We start from the raw sequence: 22,091 nt of genomic DNA on the forward strand, positions 1-22,091 counted from the left end.
CACCAACATTGGGAACCAAGATGTAATATCCATTGTGTATGTACGTTATTCCATAAATCTAGTCATATAATTATTTAATATTAACTAGAAATTGGATGTATGTGTGTACATACATAAGAAGCCATTAGTTCCATATTATATTTTCTATAAGCCTTTATATATTGCAATATTATTTATACATAAGCATAGACGTTTTGCATGTATGTTATATACGTAATAAAAACTCTGACACTGATTAATTAACTGACTGAATAAAAATGAGTTATGAGTGAAAATTTGCTCGATCACATATGATGGTTTATTAAAAATTTGTCCGCTAGTGTTAAATATATGAAAGTTTATATGGATGGTCAACTTGGGGGTTTACCCCCTAAATAGGGCTATGTCAGATGAAATCAAATAGGATATTTTCAGATCAGACATTTTTTAGGAGGAACATTTTTTTAAAGAAATTCTTTCCGGGCATTAACTCTTCAGCTTCATTTAATTGAGTATATTTCAAGTTTACTAATGCTACTTGCAGTACTTGATTTGCTTTTTTTTAACATCATATTATAAATGTATTTTGTATTTGTTTCAATTCATCCGTCAGGAGGAAACGGGGGGCTTTCGAGATGGTGCTAGGGGAGGATGCTTCTAAGAGGTTGGCAACACTGTTTTTATGTAACATAAAAATACCATCATCGTTTGTCGTTTTTTGTAATTAAATCCGCAAGGCGAAACGTCCCCCACGCAATCATGAAGTGAACACGACAAGAAAACTGGTTACAGATACAATTAATATATTTAATTTATCTAGAATATTCTAGAGAGATCTAGAATTTTACATTGGAGCCGTGTTCTATAGAATTCATGGTATGTACGGGAAGGTTTGCGTGACCCGGCCAATGGCTCTGTAACAAAACAATTTCGTTAATATATAAAAATGGCTGTTTGTGTATCTGTTTGTGATTAATAGAGTTCGGACCGTTTGAATCACCATTATAGTTGAAATTTAGATGTATGTCTCATGGATGATTTTATAACATCCACTTCGTTGTAACGCCGCTAGATGGCGCTGTACCACATCACCGGCCGCCTACCAGGTTTTGCTATTATAGTATAAAAGTGTCAGCTGGTCCAAGACATTTCTTCTTAAGAACAAAACTTATTCCAATATGATTCAAAACAGTAACAGTCTATAAATGTCCCACAGCTGGGCTAAAACCTCTCCTTCTCAGGAGAAGGTTTGAGCTTATTCCACAACCTGCTTCGATGCATGGATGATTTTCTTTCAACGAACACTTATAAATTAAATATGTGAAAGTCAGTGGAGCTAGCGATCTCGGATACCAACACTGAGCTGACGATATACTTTATTGGCTCAACAATTCAACTGTAATTAGAAGTTATCGTTGAGTTCGTTGAGCGGTACCTGGTCCCCAGCCCCGCCGTGAACAGCAGCCGGCGGCCCCACACGAGGTACTCCGAACAGCGGGCGAACCTGAACAGCACGGAGGCCCCCTCGCCCGCCCTCAGCACGTTGTTCGGAGACATTATACCCTAAAGCGAAAAATATACCCGTGGTCAGCGATGAGATGAGCAACCCGATGGTAAGTGGTTACCACCGCCCATAAACATTGACACCGCAATAAATATTAACCATCGCTTACATCACCAATGCGTCACCAACCTTGGGAACTAAGATGTTACGTCCCTCGTGCCTGTAGTAACACTGTTTTACTCACCAATGCTATTGCTGTTTGGCGGCAGAATATATTATGAGTGTGTGGTAACTGGTGGTAAGGGCATTGTGCAAACCCGCCTGGGTAGGTACCACCCACTCATCAGATATTCTACCGCTAAACAGGAATATAACATAAAAAAATAAATATCATTATCATACTTAAGTATTTTACGCAACACCACCAACTATACCAAAATTAAACTATTTAATTCCACTCCGCAAAGTGAGTTTGATGTATGTATTCGTTACCTCGATAATGGCCGTCTGACGCACTTTTCCGACATGCACAGAGCACTGGAACTCTAGGTAGATGGCCGTGGAGTGTCTCAGGACATGCACGGATGCCTGTTACGTTCAATCAAATTTAATTCATTACCACATTACATATTATATTGCACAGTCTGTTCTGATATTGCTAGCATATAAAAAAACAGCCGAGATTATCCAGGCAACACTGAATTTTCATGTACTTAATTTGTGATTGTAATTCATCTCGTACTTTACCATGAAGGAAAACATCGTGAGGAAACCTGCATGTGTCTAATTTCACTGAAATTCTGCCACATGTGTATTCTACCAAACCGCACTGGAGCAGCGTGGTGGAATAAGCTCCAAACCTTCTCCTCAAAAAAGGGAGAGGAGGCCTTTAGCCCAGCAGTAGGACATTCATGTGCTGTTACGGATAAAAAAACACACACACACTATGTGCTGTGCAAACATATACAAATCTATAGTCGTATAAATTTAGCGTTTTGGTTATCTGTGAAGTTTTTATCGGAACTTTGTAAGTAAAACTAAAGTGTATATAAGTGGTTAAGTGTAACAGTGTCGTGTTATATATAGAGATATATTGATCGAGAAGTGTTTGTACTGTACAATACAGCAGAGCTGGTAGCGAATCGCATGGAATCGCATATCTAACGAAAAACGAGTAGAGTTTTCTGCTCACCTGAAAGTATATACAGCCTCTAGAGTCGTTTGGGTCTTCGAGGAACACCAGGTCGTCACACACGCACTTGTCCTGCGTGTCGCTCGACACGTGCGCGTCGCTGTACTTGCTCCCGTCGTCCGACACGTACACGTTCGTGCACTTCGTGTCCGATGTCTTCGTGAGGCGGTTCTTCACATTGGCGATGTCCTGGAGGATATTCTTGTTCTGTCTCCTCGCGTTCTTTCGATTCTTCTCCGAAGATTGCAACGAGTGGACTAGTTCTGATATCTGTAACAATGAATTTTGAAAATAAAAAAATATATCACTTTTTTAATTTCGTATAGGTACGCTGGCAAATGACCACCTTATGGTAAGTGGTCGTCACTTCCCATAGACTTTGACACAGTCTATTAACCACCCCTAACATCGTAATGCGCCATGAACCTTGGGAACTAAGATATTAAGTCTCTTGTGCCTATAGTTACACTGTCTAACTCATCTTTCAAACTAGCACACAATAATACTAAGTATTGCCATGGCGGTAGAAACGTTATTCAAAAAAGCCTTTTTAAATCGTTTGTATAATATAATTTTAAATATAAAGCTACAACCAGTATGGCTACTCTGTAAGAACATTCTCTCACTCATCATCATCATGTCAACATTTCACCGGAGAGTGATGAATCTAAAATTCTAGAATAGCACTACTGGCCGCATATATATATTCTGTCTTAAATACATGTAAGTTTTTATTTAGTAATAAGGTTTGAATTAGCGACCCACCCGTCGTCCTCTGCAAGTCCCGGGCGGACAGCCTCCGAAGGTGGGCCGCTCGTGTCCCGCGGCGTAGCCCCCCAGCCGCGCTAGCAGCACCATGCCCTGCCGCAGTCCCGGCGGGAAGCGACCCAGGCCCAGCGATGCCGACTGTCCCGCGCGCACGCTGCCGCACGGGACGCGGTTGCGGTATATCGTGAGCACGGATATCTCCGCGAACTCGCCGGACTCCAGAGGTCCTGGGGTGGGGGGTGGTGTTAAATATACGTCGCTCTATTCAATTCTATATCAAGGTATGGAGCTTGTTCCACCACGCTGCTCCAATGCGGGTTGGTGGAATACACATGTGGCAAAATTTCAGTGAAATTAGACACATGCAGGTTTCCTCACGATGTTTTCCTTCACCGTTAAGCACGAGATGAATTATAATGACAAATTAAGCACATGAAAATTCAGTGGTGCTTGCCCGGACTTGAACCCACGATCATCGTTCAAGATTCACGCGTTCTTACCACTAGACCATCTCATCTCTTATGTGTTGTAATTTTGGGTAATTATACGTTTTTTCTTAAGGCTTTGCTTGCTTTCCACGGTATGGAAGAGCAAGAAACAATAACATATCTATCGCTTCACCCGGGATTTCAATCAAGGCTTTATATTTAAGCTCATTAACTAACATCTAGATTAAAAGAGTCAATTAGTTTCAGAGATGTAGAATTAGGATTACAGTGTTAATGTACCAGAAGATCATAAACAGTGAGTCGGTCTCACCGAACGATTAGATTAAAAGAGTCAATTAGTTTCAGTTAGGATTACAGTGTTAATGTACCAGGAGATCATAAACAGTGAGTCGGTCTCACCGAACGATTAGATTAAAAGAGTCAATTAGTTTCAGTTAGGATTACAGTGTTAATGTACCAGGAGATCAAAAACAGTGAGTCGGTCTCACCGAACGATTAGATTAAAAGAGTTAATTTTGACGAGACGTTTGGCGCGGTTGGTAGATACTTGCCTTTTCACGCCGAAGGTTGTGGGTTCGATTCCCACCCAGGACACACATTTGTGTGCATGAACATGTCTGTTTGTCCTGAGTCTGGGTGTAATTTTCTGTATAAGTATGTATTTACAAAAGAAAAGTAGTATATGTAGAATATCAGTTGTCTGGTTTCCATAGCACGAGTTTTGTACAAGCTTAATTTGGGATCAGATGGCCGTGTGTGAAAAATGTCCCAGGATATTATTATTATTAGTTTCAAAGCTTTAGAATTAGGATTACGATGTTAATGTACCAGGAGAACATAAACAGTGAGACGGTTTCACCGAACGATTAGATTAAAAGAGTCAATTAGTTTCAGTTAGGATTACAAGGTTAATGTACCAGGAAATCATAAACAGTGAGTCGGTCTAACCGAACGATTAGATTAAACGTTTGGCGCGGTTGGTAGATACTTGTCTTTTCACGCCGAAGGTTGTGGGTTCGATTCCCACCCAGGACAGACATTTGTGTGCATGAACATGTTTGTTTATCCTGAGTCTGGGTGTAATTTTCTGTATAAGTATGTATTTACAAAAGAAAAGTAGTATATGTAGTATATCAGTTGTCTGGTTTCCATAGCACGAGTTTTGTACAAGCTTAATTTGGGATCAGATGGCCGTGTGTGAAAAATGTTCCAGGATATTATTATTATTAGTTTCAAAGATTTAGAATTAGGATTACGTTGTTAATGTACCAGGAGAACATAAACAGTGAGACGGTTTCACCGAACGATTAGATTAAAATAGTCAATTAGTTTCAGTAAGAATTACAGTGTTAATGTACCAGGAGATCATAAACAGTGAGTCGGTCTCACCGAACGATTAGATTAAAAGAGTCAATTAGTTTCAGTTAGGATGACAGTGTAAATGTACCAGGAGATCATAAACAGTGAGACGGTCTCACCGAACAATTAGATTAAAAGAGTCAATTAGTTTCAGATAGGATTACAGTGTTAATGTACCAGGAGATCATAAACAGTGAGTCGGTCTCACCGAACGATTAGATTAAAAGAGTCAATTAGTTTCAGTTAGGATTACAGTTGTACGGTAAAATAATTTTTGTATTTATTTAAAAAAAAAAAATGCTTAGCATTTTAAAAACACAAACGTCATGACGCCATTTTGAATTACAATTTTGGCGCCATTAATATAATCACTACCTCAAGAGGTAAACCAAAATTAGCTTTCATATTTTTGTATTTAAACTTTGTACATTAAATGATATATCCAGTTCCTGTTTATAAATTGCAATTTTAAGTTAATGATACATATTTATATAACATTACGATATCTAACTATCAATGATCGGATTATTTAATGCCGATTTTACTTTAGACGATATGACATTGAATTTTTATGATTTGTATTAATTAATATTTTTATAGCTATCTGTGGTATCGATATTAATTAAACTACAATAATATTAAACATAATTTAATAAAAGCAATTAATGGTTGAATAAGATTTATTTTAAACAAAGATAATTAGTATCATTTACGTTTTTGGTCTAAGAAAACGTGTCGCGTTAAAAGTTATTTTTTTAAATAAAAAAACATATTCAAACCTTTACTAACCTGATTATTATATTACACATAAAAAATTTTAAAAAAATTGCAGCATAAAATAATGTTAATTATATATAAATTAAAAAATAAACATCCAGGTATTTAGGTATAAGTTGTAATAACTCGGTCATATTTTTTTGAGAACTTCAGGCATTATAAGCACGAACTATTCCCGTCTATCATATTCTGATCAGTTATAAATATAAATGAAATTTCGTCTATTACCTAACTTATGCAATACTAAATTTGAATATGTACCAAAACAAAATTATATATTACTATTTTGGTAAATTTTTACAAAATTCAAGCGATTCATCACTGCTTGAAAATTATATTTTATTCTTATTAGGCGCCATTTTGAATATATAAGGAATGGCCTGTGTTTACGACTCTGCGGCAACATGAATGGAAAAAAATACCGCTAAGCTAAATAACAATAATTATTAAAAGAATAGCAGACCTAACATCAGAAATAGCATTTGTGTGATAACCATCCTCAAGAATATTAAAAAATGCTCTGTTATGTCATATTCTGTTATTTTGAAAAGACCCCATTTTCAAATTCGTATTGTGTTATTTAAATTTATTAAAATATTAAATATTTTTAAACATAATCATGACGCCATTTTAAATTTAAATTTTGTCGCGATTCATATTATTGTATTGTTGTATACATATTTTTTGTCGAAGTATTTAAATTTTGTACATTAAATCTAAATGATTTTTCTAGTTCCTGTAAGCTGATATAACTTGCTATTTTAAGTTAAATATACGTATTTATGTAACACAAACGTAAGACATTTTTAAGTGACACCATTTCGAAATTCAGAAATATTTATGGGAACACAATTAATTAAATAATTTGCTGTTTCGTTTTTCATCTGTAAAAACAATTGTAAGTAAATATTTTAATAAAAAAAGTAAATTATATAATAAAATAAAAATAAAAATCAAAAGTAAATATTACAGTAAATACCTAGTACACCGTACTTGAGTTTTTACACATTTATTTAAATGATAATCATAGAATATAGTTAATTTCTGAGTCTATCAAATAGTTACGTTTACACATTTATTTAACTAACAATCTTGATAGGTGGGTTGATAATTTCAGTTTTGATCAAACATTAAGAAAAATTTAAAATGATTCAATCACTTAATTAATCAATAGTTATTCTGTTAATGTCAGAAACACTAATAACGCACTTCACTGGTAATCACTACACTAATAAACTAGATATCACTTCATTCTTATTTGGACGTACATTGTGTCAAGCTTAATGAACTTGAGCTACCGTTTGCCGCCCTCGGGACACGGCCTGCTCATTAACAGCACATAGTCGAGGTAAGCTACCGATTGTCACCATCGGAACACGGCCTGCTCATACGTCACATAACGAAGCTACCGTTTGTCACCATCGGAGCACGGCCTGCTTATACGTCGCATAATGAAGCTACCGTTTGCCGCCATCGGGACACGGCCTGCTATTCGATTTTACTCTTCATTTCATGGGATAGTCTTTTTTTTTTAAATAATTTCGGGAAATATTTAATTTAGTAATCACTTGCCCTTGATATTATTTGATAGTATTTAGTATTTATTTGATTGAACTAGGTAAATTGAATTAAAACACGATCTGAGCAAAACGACGGAAACAATGTGTATATTTGACAAGGCAGATTTACAGAGTATATGCTTTTTTTCTTTTTTTTTTAATGTCATAATATGACATGTGCACAATATTTTAAATAGATGGCGTTCAGTGTTGCAATTAATCATTTCAACATCCTCTTCTTAATTGCAAACCCATAGCCATGGAACAGTCATCAGTCTTCTTTGGAGAAATTGGTTTTGTAAGTATGTCAGCAACCATATCTTGAGTCCCAACATAGCAGAGTTGAATTTCCTTATCAGCAACTCTTTCTCGGAGAAAATGATGTCTCAAATCAATATGTTTGCTGCGGGCACAGTAAGAATCAATACCTGCAAATTTGATTGCGCTTTGATTATCACAATAAATTATGGTAGGCACATCTGTAAGCTTCCAATTTAGTTCCGACTCTAAATGCCTTAGCCACATAGCCTCCTGTGTGGCCGTAGCTAGTGCCATATATTCAGCCTCCATGGTTGATAAGGCAACTGTGTTCTGTCGTTTAGAACACCACGAGACTGAAGCACCCTGAAACAAAAAAGTGTAGCCAGAGCATGATCTCCGGCTGTTAATGTCAGAAGCCCAATCTGAATCACAGTAGCCAAACACTCTTCTTTCATCTTTATTTTGGCTCAATTTTAATTTATAATCCTTAGTTCCTTTTATGTAGCGTAGCACTCTTTTAACTGCTGACCAGTGTTGTATTTCTGGTTTGTTGTTGAAACTACTCAATTTATTTACAACAAAACAGATATCTGGTCTTGTGCCTTGTGATAGGTAAAGCAAACTCCCAATAGCTTCTTGATAAGGTACATTACTAATAATATTATTTTGATCTCCTGTGCTGATCAATTTGGAGCTAAGATCACAGGGCGAATGGACTGGATTACAATCTGTCATATTGAATCTCTGTAGGATTTTTTCTATATAAGCAGTCTGATCAATATAAATTTGGTCTCTGGCCGCGTTTTGACTTATCCTCCAGCCAATAAAATAATTGACAGGTCCAAGCGATTTCATTTCAAATTTACTTTTAAGTTGTAGCTTGATTTCTTTACCTTTCTCTTCATTATTATAAAAAATTTATAAATCATCAACATATATCAATATAAAGATGATGCTTCCATTATCATTTCTGTAGTAAATACATGGATCAACAGATGTACTTTTCAATCCCAACTGTTTGAGAACAGAAGTAAGTTTCAAATTCCATTGGCGACTAGCCTGTTTTAAGCCATAAATAGACTTATTTAATCTGCAAACTTCTTGTCCGTGTTCATAGCCAGGTGGTTGATTATATATATTTCAGCATCTATATCTCCCTGCAAAAATGCTGTAACTGCATCCATTCGATCTATATATAAGTTTTCTTTTACAGCTAATGCAAACAAATATCTTATTGAAGTATGCCGTACGACCGGGGCAAAAATTTCATTATATTCAGATCCTTTCCTCTGTCTGAATCCTTTTATGACTAATCTTGCTTTGTATCGTACAACTTCACCATTTGCATCTATTTTCATTTTGTAAACCCATTTGCAAGGGATTATTCTTTTGTCTTCAGGTTGAGTTACCAATGTCCATGTATTATTCCGAAGGAGTGATTCATACTCGCTATCCATAGCTTCTTTCCACTCTTTTGCTTTTGAGCTTGAAAGAGCGTCTTCCACAGTCTCTGGTTCCTTTAATAATGCTGATGAACTTGTTGGTTTGTCTTCATAACAAAAATAAGTAGTAGGTTTGATATTCCTTGGCCTCAGAGTTATATTTCTTAATGGTATGGAATCGTCATCAAATCTTTCCGGTGTGTAATCTGGGTCATTATCTCTTTCTGAATTTGATATATCACTGCTGGCATCATACAATTGTTCCTCTTCTGAACTTTCATTTACTAAAGTATCGGTATCAGATTCTTGTTTGGCTGTCGTTTCCTGTTTTTGCAAAGAAGTGAGTGGCATAATTACACAATTATTCCTAGCTGTGTGTTCCAAGAAAACAACATCTCTACTCTTGTATATTTGTTTTTTACTCTCATCATACAATCTGTAGCCTTTAGTTAGTTTTTGTGAATACAATAACCCACAAATATCATCTTAGTAGCTTTTGAATTCCATTTTCGTCTGCTTTCTTTTGGTACATGAACCATTGCGTGACAACCAAATATTTTCATGTTATTTAAATTTGGTCTTTTACCTGTCCACATTTCATATGGTGTCTTGTAGTCCAAAGCTTTTGTTGGTGAACGATTTGTTATATATGCCGCTGTTGAAACCGCCTCAGCCCAAAATATTTTCTGTAGTCTGGAATTCAAAATTAGGCATTTAGCTCTCTCTACTAATGTGCGATTCATACGCTCTGCCATACCGTTTTGTTGTGGCGTATATGGATTACTAGTTTGATGCTGGATACCAGATTTACACAAAAACAATTTAAACTCATTGTTTACATATTCTTTTCCATTATCTGTGCGCAATGTCTTTATTTTCTTATTAGTTTCATTTTCTACTAAATTCTTAAATTCTTTAAACTTTTCTAGTTTCAGACTTGCTCTTCATGAAATAGACAGATACTTTCCTACTGTAATCATCGATGAAAGTAATATAATATTTGGCACCTCCAATAGAACTTGTCTCCATCGGACCACATAAATCTGAGTGAATTAATTGGAGCAATTCTGAAGCCCTAGTACCCGTATTTTTAAATGGTTGCCTATTCATTTTTCCCTCCAAACAAGTTGTGCAAACTTGATTACCTTTTTTCGATAATTCAACCCCTTCTGCACTATCAGTTATTTTTGTAAGTCTGTGAAATTGAGATGACCCATTCTTAGATGCCATAAATTTATATCTCGCTCATCTGTTGTTGATAGCAATGCCGGTGCTTCAGAAACATTATTCAATATATACATGTTATTGCGATGCAATGCTGTCAATATTAGCTTATTATTTTGATATATCTGACAACCATCTCTCTCAAATTTCACTTCACAGCCATTATTCACCATTTGACTTACAGAAAGTAAATTAACTGTTAGTGTGGGTATATATAAAACATCTCTGACCTGTATTGTCCGTATTATGCCATCTGAGTCTCTAATCTGAAAATCCACCTTGCCACTGCCTTTTACTGCTACTGTTTTATTGTCTGCAACCTTAATATTGTTGATAGTTGATGGGGATACATCATACATCCAATTCTTGTTATTGCACATATGCAATGATGCTCCGGAATCAACATACCAGCAACTTCCATCCAATGCAGCAGCAACTGTTTCGCTGTTGTAGCCTCTTGTACATGGACGTAATTAACCGGGTCTACCAACAGTATTATTTTCGATTTTGCTTTCGTATTTTTCTTGCTATCAGATACATAGCCTGGGTCAGATTCAATCTCCTGCCACAATTCTTCATGTTCGAGGTAGTTTTTCACGGCAAACTTCCAACTTTGGTAATTTTCTCTTCCAATTAGCTTCTCAATTGTACCCATTGATATTTGTGATGCCATTTTATTAAGTATTTTCTCAAAAAATTAAGCTGAAATTGCTGGGAAAAAATAACGAACTCGCCGGCAATGGCCAGTTTTGAGGTTATCTAACTTCAATCTAATTGAATCACAGCGCTTATGTTTCGAATTACTTTTCTAATATACTATCGGACATATATAGCCCATAACCTGATATTATTTGATAGTATTTAGTATTTATTTGATTGAACTAGGTAAATTGAATTAAAACACGATCTGAGCAAAACGACGGAAACAATGTGTATATTTGACAAGGCAGATTTACAGAGTATATTCTTTTTTTTTTTTTTTAAATGTCATAATATGACATGTGCACAATATTCTAAATAGATGGCGTTCAGTGTTGCAATTAATCATTTCAACAGCCCTGATCGATTCAGACATCAGACCTAAACTTTTTCCGGATTGTAGTTAGGGATTGTAGTGGTATGAATGATTAAGAAGGAGTGTTGAGCGAGTAAAAGTTGAAGAGAAAGAGTTTATAGATAGAAAGGACAGTTTATTGGAAGTCACAAGCACACACACACTAAAAGTCAGAAGAAGAAGAATAAGTTTAGAAGAGGTACAGAATTACACAGAGACAGTTACAAATTATGAATTATAAAAATAGGACGCGGCGGATACAATTTCTTAGAATTTCGAATCGAGTTAATCGTGTGTAAGCGTACAGCTGACTGACTCGATCGGCCGGTGCATCGTCCATCCGCGCGGCGCAAGCGCCGCCCCTCTGTGACGTAGTCGTTCGAGACAATGGGACCGGGCAGCGGCCGATCTATTTATTAACTACTAACAATTATGTTTGCGTGTCCGCTTTACATACAAATAAACATGTGCACTATTTTACAATACATTTCTTTACACTTACTCACTTTTATATTTATGAAAATATATAACCATGCTACATCACCCCCCTTCAGAGACCGGGTTACGGGCAATAATAGTCGGGAAATTTTACAATGCGGCCGAGTGTGTTTTCTTAATATTATCACCGGAAAAAGATAACCTCTGATGTTTCTCTCGTGTGTTGTGATGATGAGTGTGGACGTTGGATGGTGGTGTATTGTGATGGTGTGTGAGAGTGTAGGATGGTAGTGTGTTTGTTGGATCACTAAGTATGTAGGCCGGTTTTAAGCGATCTATCGATACTGTAACCTGTTTACCGTTTACCATGATTTTGTACACCTTGTCGCTACGTGAAATAACTAAGTGAGGTCCGGAGTATGCTGGTGTTAGGGATCGTTTAGTGGTGTCGTCTCTGAGAAAAACGTGAGATGATGTGGGTAAGTCCTTATAAATGAAACTTTTGACCTTACCACTGTGGTGTGAGCTTGGCGATGGATGCAAGTTCCGCACAAAACTACGCAACCAAGACAGGTAGTCCGTCATGTCTGCCGTTTCTTCGCTACGAGGATCGAGAAAGTCGCCAGGTAGTCGCAGAGGTTGGCCGTAAACAAGTTCAGCCGGTGAGGCTTGTATGTCTTCCTTGTATGCGCTGCGAATTCCCAGTAAGACAAGAGGAAGGGACTCAACCCAAGGTCCATTACCGTGGCAGGTTATTGCAGCCTTGAGCTGCCGGTGAAACCTCTCCACGAGTCCGTTGCACGCTGGGTGATAAGCCGTGGTTCTCCGATGCTGAAAACCAGCACAGACAGACAAATTTTTAAATAGGGCTGATTCGAATTGTCTGCCCCTATCGGTAACTATATCTGTGGGACAACCAAATCGAGATATCCATCCACTTAATAAGGCCTTTGCCACAGTTTCTGCGGTTATTTCCATTAGAGGGATTGCCTCAGGCCATCGCGTAAAGCGGTCTACGGCCGTAAGGCAGTATCGGTACCCGTGACATAACGGCAAGGGTCCTATCAAATCGATGTGGACAAACGCGAATCTCAATTGTGGCAGTTTAAAATTTCCCACTGGAGCAAAGACATGCCTGGTCACCTTACTGCGTTGGCAAGCGAGGCAATTGCGTACCCAGCTCCGGCAGTCTTTCCTTACTCCAGGCCACACGTAGCGTTCTGAGACCAACTTGGCAGTAGCATTGGCACCAGGATGACTCAAGCAGTGTAGACTTTCGTATACCTGCCTGCGTAAGTCTCTGGGAACAAAAGGTCTTGGGGTGGTGCTACTGACATCGCAGTACAGCTTATCCCGAGATCCAGGAATTTTTATTTGCTGGAGTTGCAGAGATGTGTTGCCTTTTAACAGCTCTGATAACTCAGTATCAGAACTTTGAGCTAAAGCTATTCTCTCAGGGTCAACAGGTTGGGTGATTTCCTCAATACGCGACAAAGTATCTGCCACCACGTTGTTTTTACCAGATATATGTCTGATATCGGTGGTAAATTGAGATATCAGATCGAGGTGGCGAAACTGCCTAGGAGAACAATTGTTCTTACGATTATGAAAAGCGAAGGTGAGAGGTTTGTGGTCTGTGTAGACTACGAAGTCGCGAGCTTCTAACATGTGCCTGAAATATTTGATGCTCTCGTAGATGGCAAGCAGTTCACGATCGTAAGGCGAATACTTGATCTGAGCTGGGCTTAACTTACGAGAGAAGAATGCAAGAGGCTGCCATGCCCCCTCCTTCAGCTGCTGAACGACTGCGCCAACAGCTCTATCCGATGCATCAGTGACCAGGGCCAGCTTTGCGTCGCAGTCTGTATGTGCTAACATGGCGGCTTGACAAAGGCTGTTTTTGCAGCTTTCAAAAGCCTCCACTTCCCGTGCTGTCAAGTTGACTGGACTGGAACCCTTGACAGAACCAGATAGTAGTTCGTTTAAAGGTGCCTGGTAAGTCGCTGCGCCGGGAATAAACCTACGGTAAAAATTCACCATGGCTAAGAAACGACGTAATTGTCTTACCGTCGTTGGAATGGGAAATTCCTTAATGGCATCTACCTTAGACGGCAGTGGTGTTGTTCCCTGAGCTGTGATGCGATGACCTAAGAACGTGACCTCCGATACACCGAAGATACACTTAGAGCTGTTTATCACCATACCGTATTCTCGGAGTCTGGTGAAGAGCTGGTGGAGGTGCATCTCGTGGGTCTGTTGGTCTTTTGAAAATACGAGGAAATCGTCCAGGAAAGCATATGTGAAGTCAAGACCTCTGAGCATTTCGTCGACGAAACGCTGAAACGTCTGTCCGGCGTTACGAAGTCCAAACGTCATGTATGGAAATTCATAAAGTCCGAACGGCGTTGTAATAGCGGTCTTCGGAATATCCTCTGGATTCACCCTGATTTGGTTGTACGCCTTTTCCAGATCTATTGTGGAGAATACAGTACAGCCGGAGAGGCTGTGAGTGAAGTCCTGTATGTGACGGATGGGATACCTGTCTGGAATCGTGCGAGCGTTGAGCATCCTATAGTCGCCACAAGGTCGCCAGCCGTCATTTTTCTTTGGCGCTAGGTGTAAAGGCGATGCCCATGGTGATTCGGAAGGACGACAGATACCACTTTGCAGCATGGTTTCAAATTCAGCCTTCGCAATTTTAAGCTTGTCTGGTGCTAGCCGGCGAGGTGTACAAAATACTGGTGGTCCAGGTGTTGTTTTAATGAAGTGCATCGTATTGTGTGAGTGTGTACGGTGTATGCCAGGTGGGCGAGTAATATCGGGGTACTGTCGTAGTATGTCGTGGTATGCAGAATTACCAGAGATTACCTTTACCGATGATATTACGTCTGCTGAATGGGCAGACGAAGCCGGGGACGTAAGCGTAGTTGTGTTGTCGATAAGACGCTGGTTTCTGCAGTCAACAATTAAATTGTAATAAGACAAAAAATCCACGCCTATTATCGCCTTCGTAACGTCCGCAATAATAAATCTCCAAGTAAAGTCACGACGTAACCCTAAGTTTAAATTTAAATTAATAAAACCGTAAGTATAAATTTGTGTACCGTTTGCCGCACTTAACTCGAACTTCGTTTTCTCACGTCGTCCTGATAAGGCTGATCGGGGGAAAACGCATAGATCGCTGCCGGTGTCCACTAAAAATTGGTTTTTGGTTCTGCGATCGGTCACGAATAAGCGGCCGGTATTCGGGCAATCACTGGCCGCCATTACTGATCGCCCTTTGCGTTTCCCGACGCTCGGTAGTCACATGGCGGTATACACTTTTTAGCACGTTCGCCGAAATGTTGATGGTACCAGCAGTGTGATGAAGATTTTGATCGCGTAGAACTCGAGCGATGACGACTGCGGTTCCGGTATCTAGACCGTCCGCGCTCTCTCGACATCCTTTCTATTTTTTCGGTTAAACTAGCGACTTGTTTAGCCAGGGCTGCAATTTCGGTATTTTCACTGCTATTACTCGTGACGGCTGATGTTGACGCCATTTGAGGTCCGACCACGTCGCTAATTCGGTCAGCTAATTCCGCCAGATCGTCCATCGTGCTTTTCGATTGCGAAGCAATAATTGCTTGCATATTATGAGGGAGTCGACTTGCCCATATAGTGCGCAGGAAGTCTTCTGGTACTCCAGGTCCAGCTAAGTTCGTAAGATGCCTGTAGAACTGTGAAGGTTTTCTGTCTCCTAATTCCTCGTGCATGAGGAGCTGCTTTAATTTCTTCTCCTTGGAAGCAGATAATCTTTTTATCAACTCGCTTTTTAGCCTTTCATATTTATTAGTAGTTGGGGGGTAGGTGATTATGTCCTCCACCTCGCAAGCATATTGAGGGTCCATATTCCCCGTTACATAATAAAACTTGGTCTCGTCAGTTTTTATATTTGACAGAGCAAACTGTGCTTCCATCTGGGAGAACCAAAGAGCTGGTTTCTCGGCGTAAAATGGTGGGATTCTTACACCAACCCGAAATGATTCATACGTGGTCTCACCCGCATGTTCCGGAACGTTCGGTGCCATTTCGATGCGTGCTTTAGGCTCGCTCATCTTGCTTGTGTTCTTCGGGGTCACCAGTTGTAGTGGTATGAATGATTAAGAAGGAGTGTTGAGCGAGTAAAAGTTGAAGAGAAAGAGTTTATAGATAGAAAGGACAGTTTATTGGAAGTCACAAGCACACACACACTAAAAGTCAGAAGAAGAAGAATAAGTTTAAAAGAGGTACAGAATTACACAGAGACAGTTACAAATTATGAATTATAAAAATAGGACGCGGCGGATACAATTTCTTAGAATTTCGAATCGAGTTAATCGTGTGTAAGCGTACAGCTGACTGACTCGATCGGCCGGTGCATCGTCCATCCGCGCGGCGCAAGCGCCGCCCCTCTGTGACGTAGTCGTTCGAGACAATGGGACCGGGCAGCGGCCGATCTATTTTTTAACTACTAACAATTATGTTTGCGTGTCCGCTTTACATACAAATAAACATGTGCACTATTTTACAATACATTTCTTTACACTTACTCACTTTTATATTTATGAAAATATATAACCATGCTACAGGGATCATAACTAAGTCACCACATTTAAAGAGTTTTGTAGGAGCCCTAGTTCTATCAAATGTCATTTTCATTTTCTTTTGATTTTCTATTATATTCTCCGCTACCTTTTCTCTAACTTTTTCCCTATTTTCTAAAATTTCCCTTTCATGACCATCCTCTAAAGCCCCTTTTAAAATATTTTCAGCAGGATTATTTGTCCGTTTACCAAAAACTACTTCTGCTGGAGATTTCCCGATACCTTTATTTAAAGTATTATTAAAACTTCATTGTAATTTATGAATATTAATGTCCCAATCCCTTTCATGAAGTCCGTGGTTCATAGCGGCCAAGGAGTTTAGAATGAATCGATTATAGCGCTCAACTTGTCCGTTTGCCCGGGGAGTCGCTACAGCGTTAAGGACATATTTTATACCTCTAGATGTCACAAAATCTTTAAATTCCCGTGAAGTAAAGCTTGTGCCTTGATGAGATATAAGTACATTCGAACAACCAAAATTAGCGAAGATTTCCTCAAGAATCTTTATTGATGTTTTAGATTTTGTGTTCCTTACAGCCCTAATGAATATATATTTGCTAAACCCGTCTACTGCAGCTAAAATGTATGTATTTCCGCGTTTACTTTTTATAAATTGGCCTAGATGGTCTATATGTATAGTATGGAAGATACAAGGAGTCTTGGGTATTGGATTTAAGAACCCGGTTTTTTTACCTGTCACCTCTTTATTATAAGCGCAGCTAATACATGCCGACACATACTTTTTAATAAACCTTTTCATTTTGGGAAACCAATAGTCCGAGCCTATCTTCTCCAGAGTTTTATCGAAACCAAAATGCTCTGCCTCGTCATGGTTTAACTGACAAATACGCCAACGAGCCCCATTTGGTACTACCCACTTTAAACCACGCCCAACTTTTCGATATATTCTACCGTTACGCAAAACATAATTGTGTCGGATATCTTTAAAATCACACTCTTTAATGTCAAGAATATCCTTTATATGTTTCAAGTGGGGATCGGTCATTTGTACAGTGTGGAGCCAATCCTCAGTAGATATTTGTGAAACCTCTAACTCTTCGGCGTCATCTGCTGGGGTTACTGGGTTCCGACTCAATGCATCTACGTGCTGCATGTTATGGCAAGGTTTGTATTCTATAACGAAATCATACTCTTGTAACATTAGCCACCATCTAGCAACTTTAGGCAACAAATCCCGTTTTGTTAGAGTAGTTCGTAGCGCATTGCAGTCAGTGACCACCTTAAACCGAATCCCTATTAAATATACCCGAAACTTCTTAAGTGACATTACAACCGCCATGGTCTCTAGTTCGTGAGAATGCCACATTGCCTCTTCTCGAGTCGTTTGCCGACTAAAATACGCTATAGGGCGCAAAGCAGAATTTTGGTCCAACTGCTGTAATAGAACGCCGCCGACACCAACTTTACTTGCATCACAATGTACTTCCGTGTCATATTCCGGGTTATATAATGCGAGAACGGGTCTGGATGTCAATTTAGATTTGATTTCCATAAAAGCTGCTTCTTGCTCGGGGTAAGAGGCTACCGCCCTTTACTGTAATGGGCTTACTCGAAAAATTTAGGGCGAATACGCTTCCTCTCCCTTCATGAAACTCATATATACCCTGAAGTAAGCAGTATTCTGCACCTGGTTTCATGCAAATATTCCCAGGAATGAAAAGGGGACCGTTAAATTCCGAGTTGTCTATATATACACCGAGATCGCTCTCAGACCATTAAACGTAACGTCTGTAGTCACTTTTACTCCTAATCTGCTTACATTAGTGTCGTCACAATACAGTGTCAGTTGCGTACTAGTCTTGTAGACGGTCACATATGTCAATTCGGTTAAGGATTGACCTATCAGAACATTTGTATTCATGAATTCATCGTCTATTACATATGCCTTCACGTCAGCTTTCACAGCATCCACTTCTATTGTTACCGTGACCCCACCGGATGGTACTACGCTGCCTAAGCCGAAACCCTTTATAACCGGAAGCTGTGTCATATCTAACTCTAAATTCAACTGTTTTGCTACTGTACGTTTTATAAGTGTACATTGGCTGCCAAAGTCTATATAAGCTGTATGTGTAACGCCGTTTAATTTAATAGTCTTAAAATACTTGCCGTTATCTTTCTCATCCTTAGTAATATTGAGTACATTTTTGGTGTCCGCGCTTTGTGGCACATATGTAGTCGTCGGTATTTCTTGGGGACGAAGCCTTGGTTTTGTGCAATCGGGAGCATTATGTCCCAGGCGTGAGCACTTGTCACACTTCCTAATTGGTTTTGAACATGAATGTACAATGTGACCAAACTCGTAACAATTGTAACAGCGTATACTTTTAAATGTGTTGCGAGGTAAATCACCAGACGGCTTAGAGGCAGAAGTTGATCGTGCCCGCCCATCATCTTTAGCATCTGTGCGTTGGAAGGCAGCTCGTTTAACGAGACTGGCGGTAATTTTCTTCGAAATTCGGCTTAAGTAGACTAATAGTTGCGATGGCCTCTTGAAATTCGATCCCTGTGCATTCAACCTTATATTGTTGTCGAAGATCCCATTAACTATGCAATCAACTGCGTTTCTACCTCTGATACCACACATCTTTACTAGTCGGGCTTTGTCGTGGAAGTATTCTTCAAGAGATTCATCCCATTTACTCTTTCGTTCTAACATCTCATAGAGTCTATCAGCATAGTTTCTGTCGTCTGGAAAAGTTCTTAGTATCTTTCGCTGCCACTGTTTCCAACTCATATTGACAGTGGTCTGACCCTGATACCACTTCTTTGCATATCCAGCCAGTTTGGGTATTGCATGATAGATCTTCTGCTTGTCACTCCATCCATAAATGGTTGCGGTATCATTAACCTTTTTAATCCAATCGGCAGCAGTTTGTGTATTGGCATCAGGATTAAATTCTGGTATTACATTTTGTGCCCCGTCAAAAGGAGTCGCTTTAGCTTTTCCATCAAGAAATTTTACGATTTTTTTGAAAAAAAAAGTAACTGTGATTACTATCAATACTTTCAGATCTAGATCGATTTCGTTTTCTACCTAACTTGGTATTCGTCCTGCGACTCCTTTCATTACTTTTCGATTTACGCTTCTTGTCACGTTACTTTCTTGGATAATCTGTTTCACGATCATTGCGAGACGAGTCAGAAATAGATGAGTCATCGGAACTGCTACTCGAAGTCGAGCTACTTGATATTGTTGATGGTCTTTTATAACGACGTATGCGTCGTGATATTATGCGATGACCCTTTGAACAGCCACGCGTTTCACTTTCCGACGTATCCGATGTCTCGAGACTACTACAACCCTGATAAGGGTATCGTAACTTGCGATACCGCTTGCGATAACTTGTAGTTGGTTGAGCTCTTACATTACTTCTAGAACGCCTGCTTGGTCTCGGAATTATATTTTCCTCAATGGGAGGGGTATGCGTCGACCTATCCGACATAATGTCCCTATACTAGGGTACTTTCTTTTCAGGTCAGTGATTATTCAATGGAGGCTACAATCAACAGCCAATCGTTGTCCACTGCTGAACATAGGCCTCTCCCAAGGTGCGCCAAAGCTCCCTGTCCTCCGCCTTCCGCATCCAGTTGGTGCCCGCCACCTTCTTAAGGTCGTCGGTCCACCTGGCTGGAGGGCGCCCTACGCTGCGCTTGCCGATTCGCGGTCTCCACTCTAGGACTCGTCTGCTCCAACGGCCATCGGTCCTACGACATACGTGACCAGCCCACTGCCACTTCAGCCTGCTAATTTTGCAAGCTATGTCGGTGACTCCGGTTCTTTTCCGGATAATCTCATTTCTGATCTTATCCTTCAAAGATACTCCGAGCATAGCTCGCTCCATAGCACGCTGAGCGACTTTGAATTTGTGGACTAGTCCCGCAGTTAGTGTCCACGTTTCGGCACCGTATGTCATGGCAGGTAAGACGCATTGGTTGAAGACTTTCGTCTTCAAACATTGCGGTATAGACGACTTGAGGACTTGACGAAGGTTGCCAAATGCTGCCCATCCCAAGCGAATTCTTCGATCGGCTTCCTTCTCGAAGTTGTTCCTACCGACTTGTATTATCTGTCCTAGGTAGGTATATTCACTAACAACTTCGAGAGGTTTCCCCTCGACGTATATCGGTCCCGGCACGACATGCCTATTGAACATGACCTTGGTCTTGTCCAAGTTCATACCGAGACCGACACACCGGGAAGACTCGCCTAGGCTACGCAGCATTTCGGTGAGTTGTTCCAGCGACTCTGCTATGATGACGATATCGTCGGCAAATCGAAGGTGTGAGATGTACTCGCCGTTTACATTGACTCCATACCTAGTCCAATCCAGCGTTTTGAAAACGTCTTCCAACGCGTTGGTGAACAGTTTCGGGGATATTACATCCCCCTGTCTCACCCCTCTGCGCAGTTGGATCGCCTTCGTCTTACAGTCCTGGATGTGGACAGTCATTGTAGCGGCGTTGTACAGACATCTCAGTACCTCGATATATCTCCAATCGATATGACATCTCTGCAATGAGTCGAGCACTGCCCAGGTTTCGATGGAGTCGAAGGCTTTCTCGTAGTCCACAAATGCCATACACAGCGGCTGATTGTACTCTTCGGTCTTCTGCACAATCTGCCGAACAGTATGGATGTGGTCCACGGTGCTGTAGCCTGATCGAAAGCCGGCTTGCTCTGGGGGCTGGAACTCGTCAAGTCGTCTGGCGAGACGGTTCGTGACGACTCTTGAGAACAGCTTATACACGTGACTCAGGAGGGAGATTGGTCTGTAGTTTTTCAAGAGGGTTTTATCACCTTTCTTGAAAAACAGTACCACCTCACTCCCGCTCCACGTTTCCGGGGTCTTGCCATGTTGGATGACGGAATTAAAGAGGCTTGCTAGCTCTTTCAGGACCGGAGTCCCGCCTGCCTTAAGCAACTCTGTTGTGATTCCGTCATCTCCCGGAGCTTTGTTGTTTTTAAGCTGTTCTAGAGCCGCCCTATTCTCTCCTTGGTCAACGACCGGGAGCTCCTCGGAGTAATGGCGCATAAGAGGGGCGCGCTGGTCATCAATACTGATTCCCACGGGTTTATCCGATCTTGAAGAGAACAACTTCCCATAAAACCTCTCTACTTCTCCGATAATCTCAGGCCTAGAGGTAACGACCCCACCATTTTCAGTTTTAAGTTTTGTCAGACGCGGCCTCCCAAACTTGCGAGCGAACACTTTCGATCCCCGATTTTGCTCAATCGCAGCCTTGATGGCACGGGTATTGGAGCGTCGGAGATCGCGTCGCGTCAGCGTTTTTATTGTTCGGTTTAAGGCCTTATCTGACAAAAACGATGGTAGTTCTCGTCGTTTTCTCATGAGCTCGAGTGTCTCAGCAGAGAGTTTTGGTGCGTTGTCTCTTCTCTGTGGCGGAAAACACTTGCGGGATGTGTTTTGCAGTATT

The 22,091-nt window shown here is 40.1% G+C and overlaps 1 protein-coding gene across 1 annotated transcript; it reads right to left on the reverse strand.

Moving 5' to 3' along the window:
• Nucleotides 1–15,272: 15,272 nt before the first annotated feature.
• LOC126778724 (uncharacterized) lies at nucleotides 15,273–16,103 on the reverse strand. Its single transcript, XM_050502345.1, has one exon. The coding sequence runs from the start codon at nucleotides 16,101–16,103 to the stop codon at nucleotides 15,273–15,275; it is 831 nt and encodes a 276-aa protein (XP_050358302.1).
• Nucleotides 16,104–22,091: the final 5,988 nt, after the last annotated feature.

This window comes from Nymphalis io, chromosome 27, assembly GCF_905147045.1.
Source record: "Nymphalis io chromosome 27, ilAglIoxx1.1, whole genome shotgun sequence".
Classification (NCBI taxonomy): Eukaryota; Metazoa; Arthropoda; class Insecta; order Lepidoptera; family Nymphalidae; genus Nymphalis; species Nymphalis io.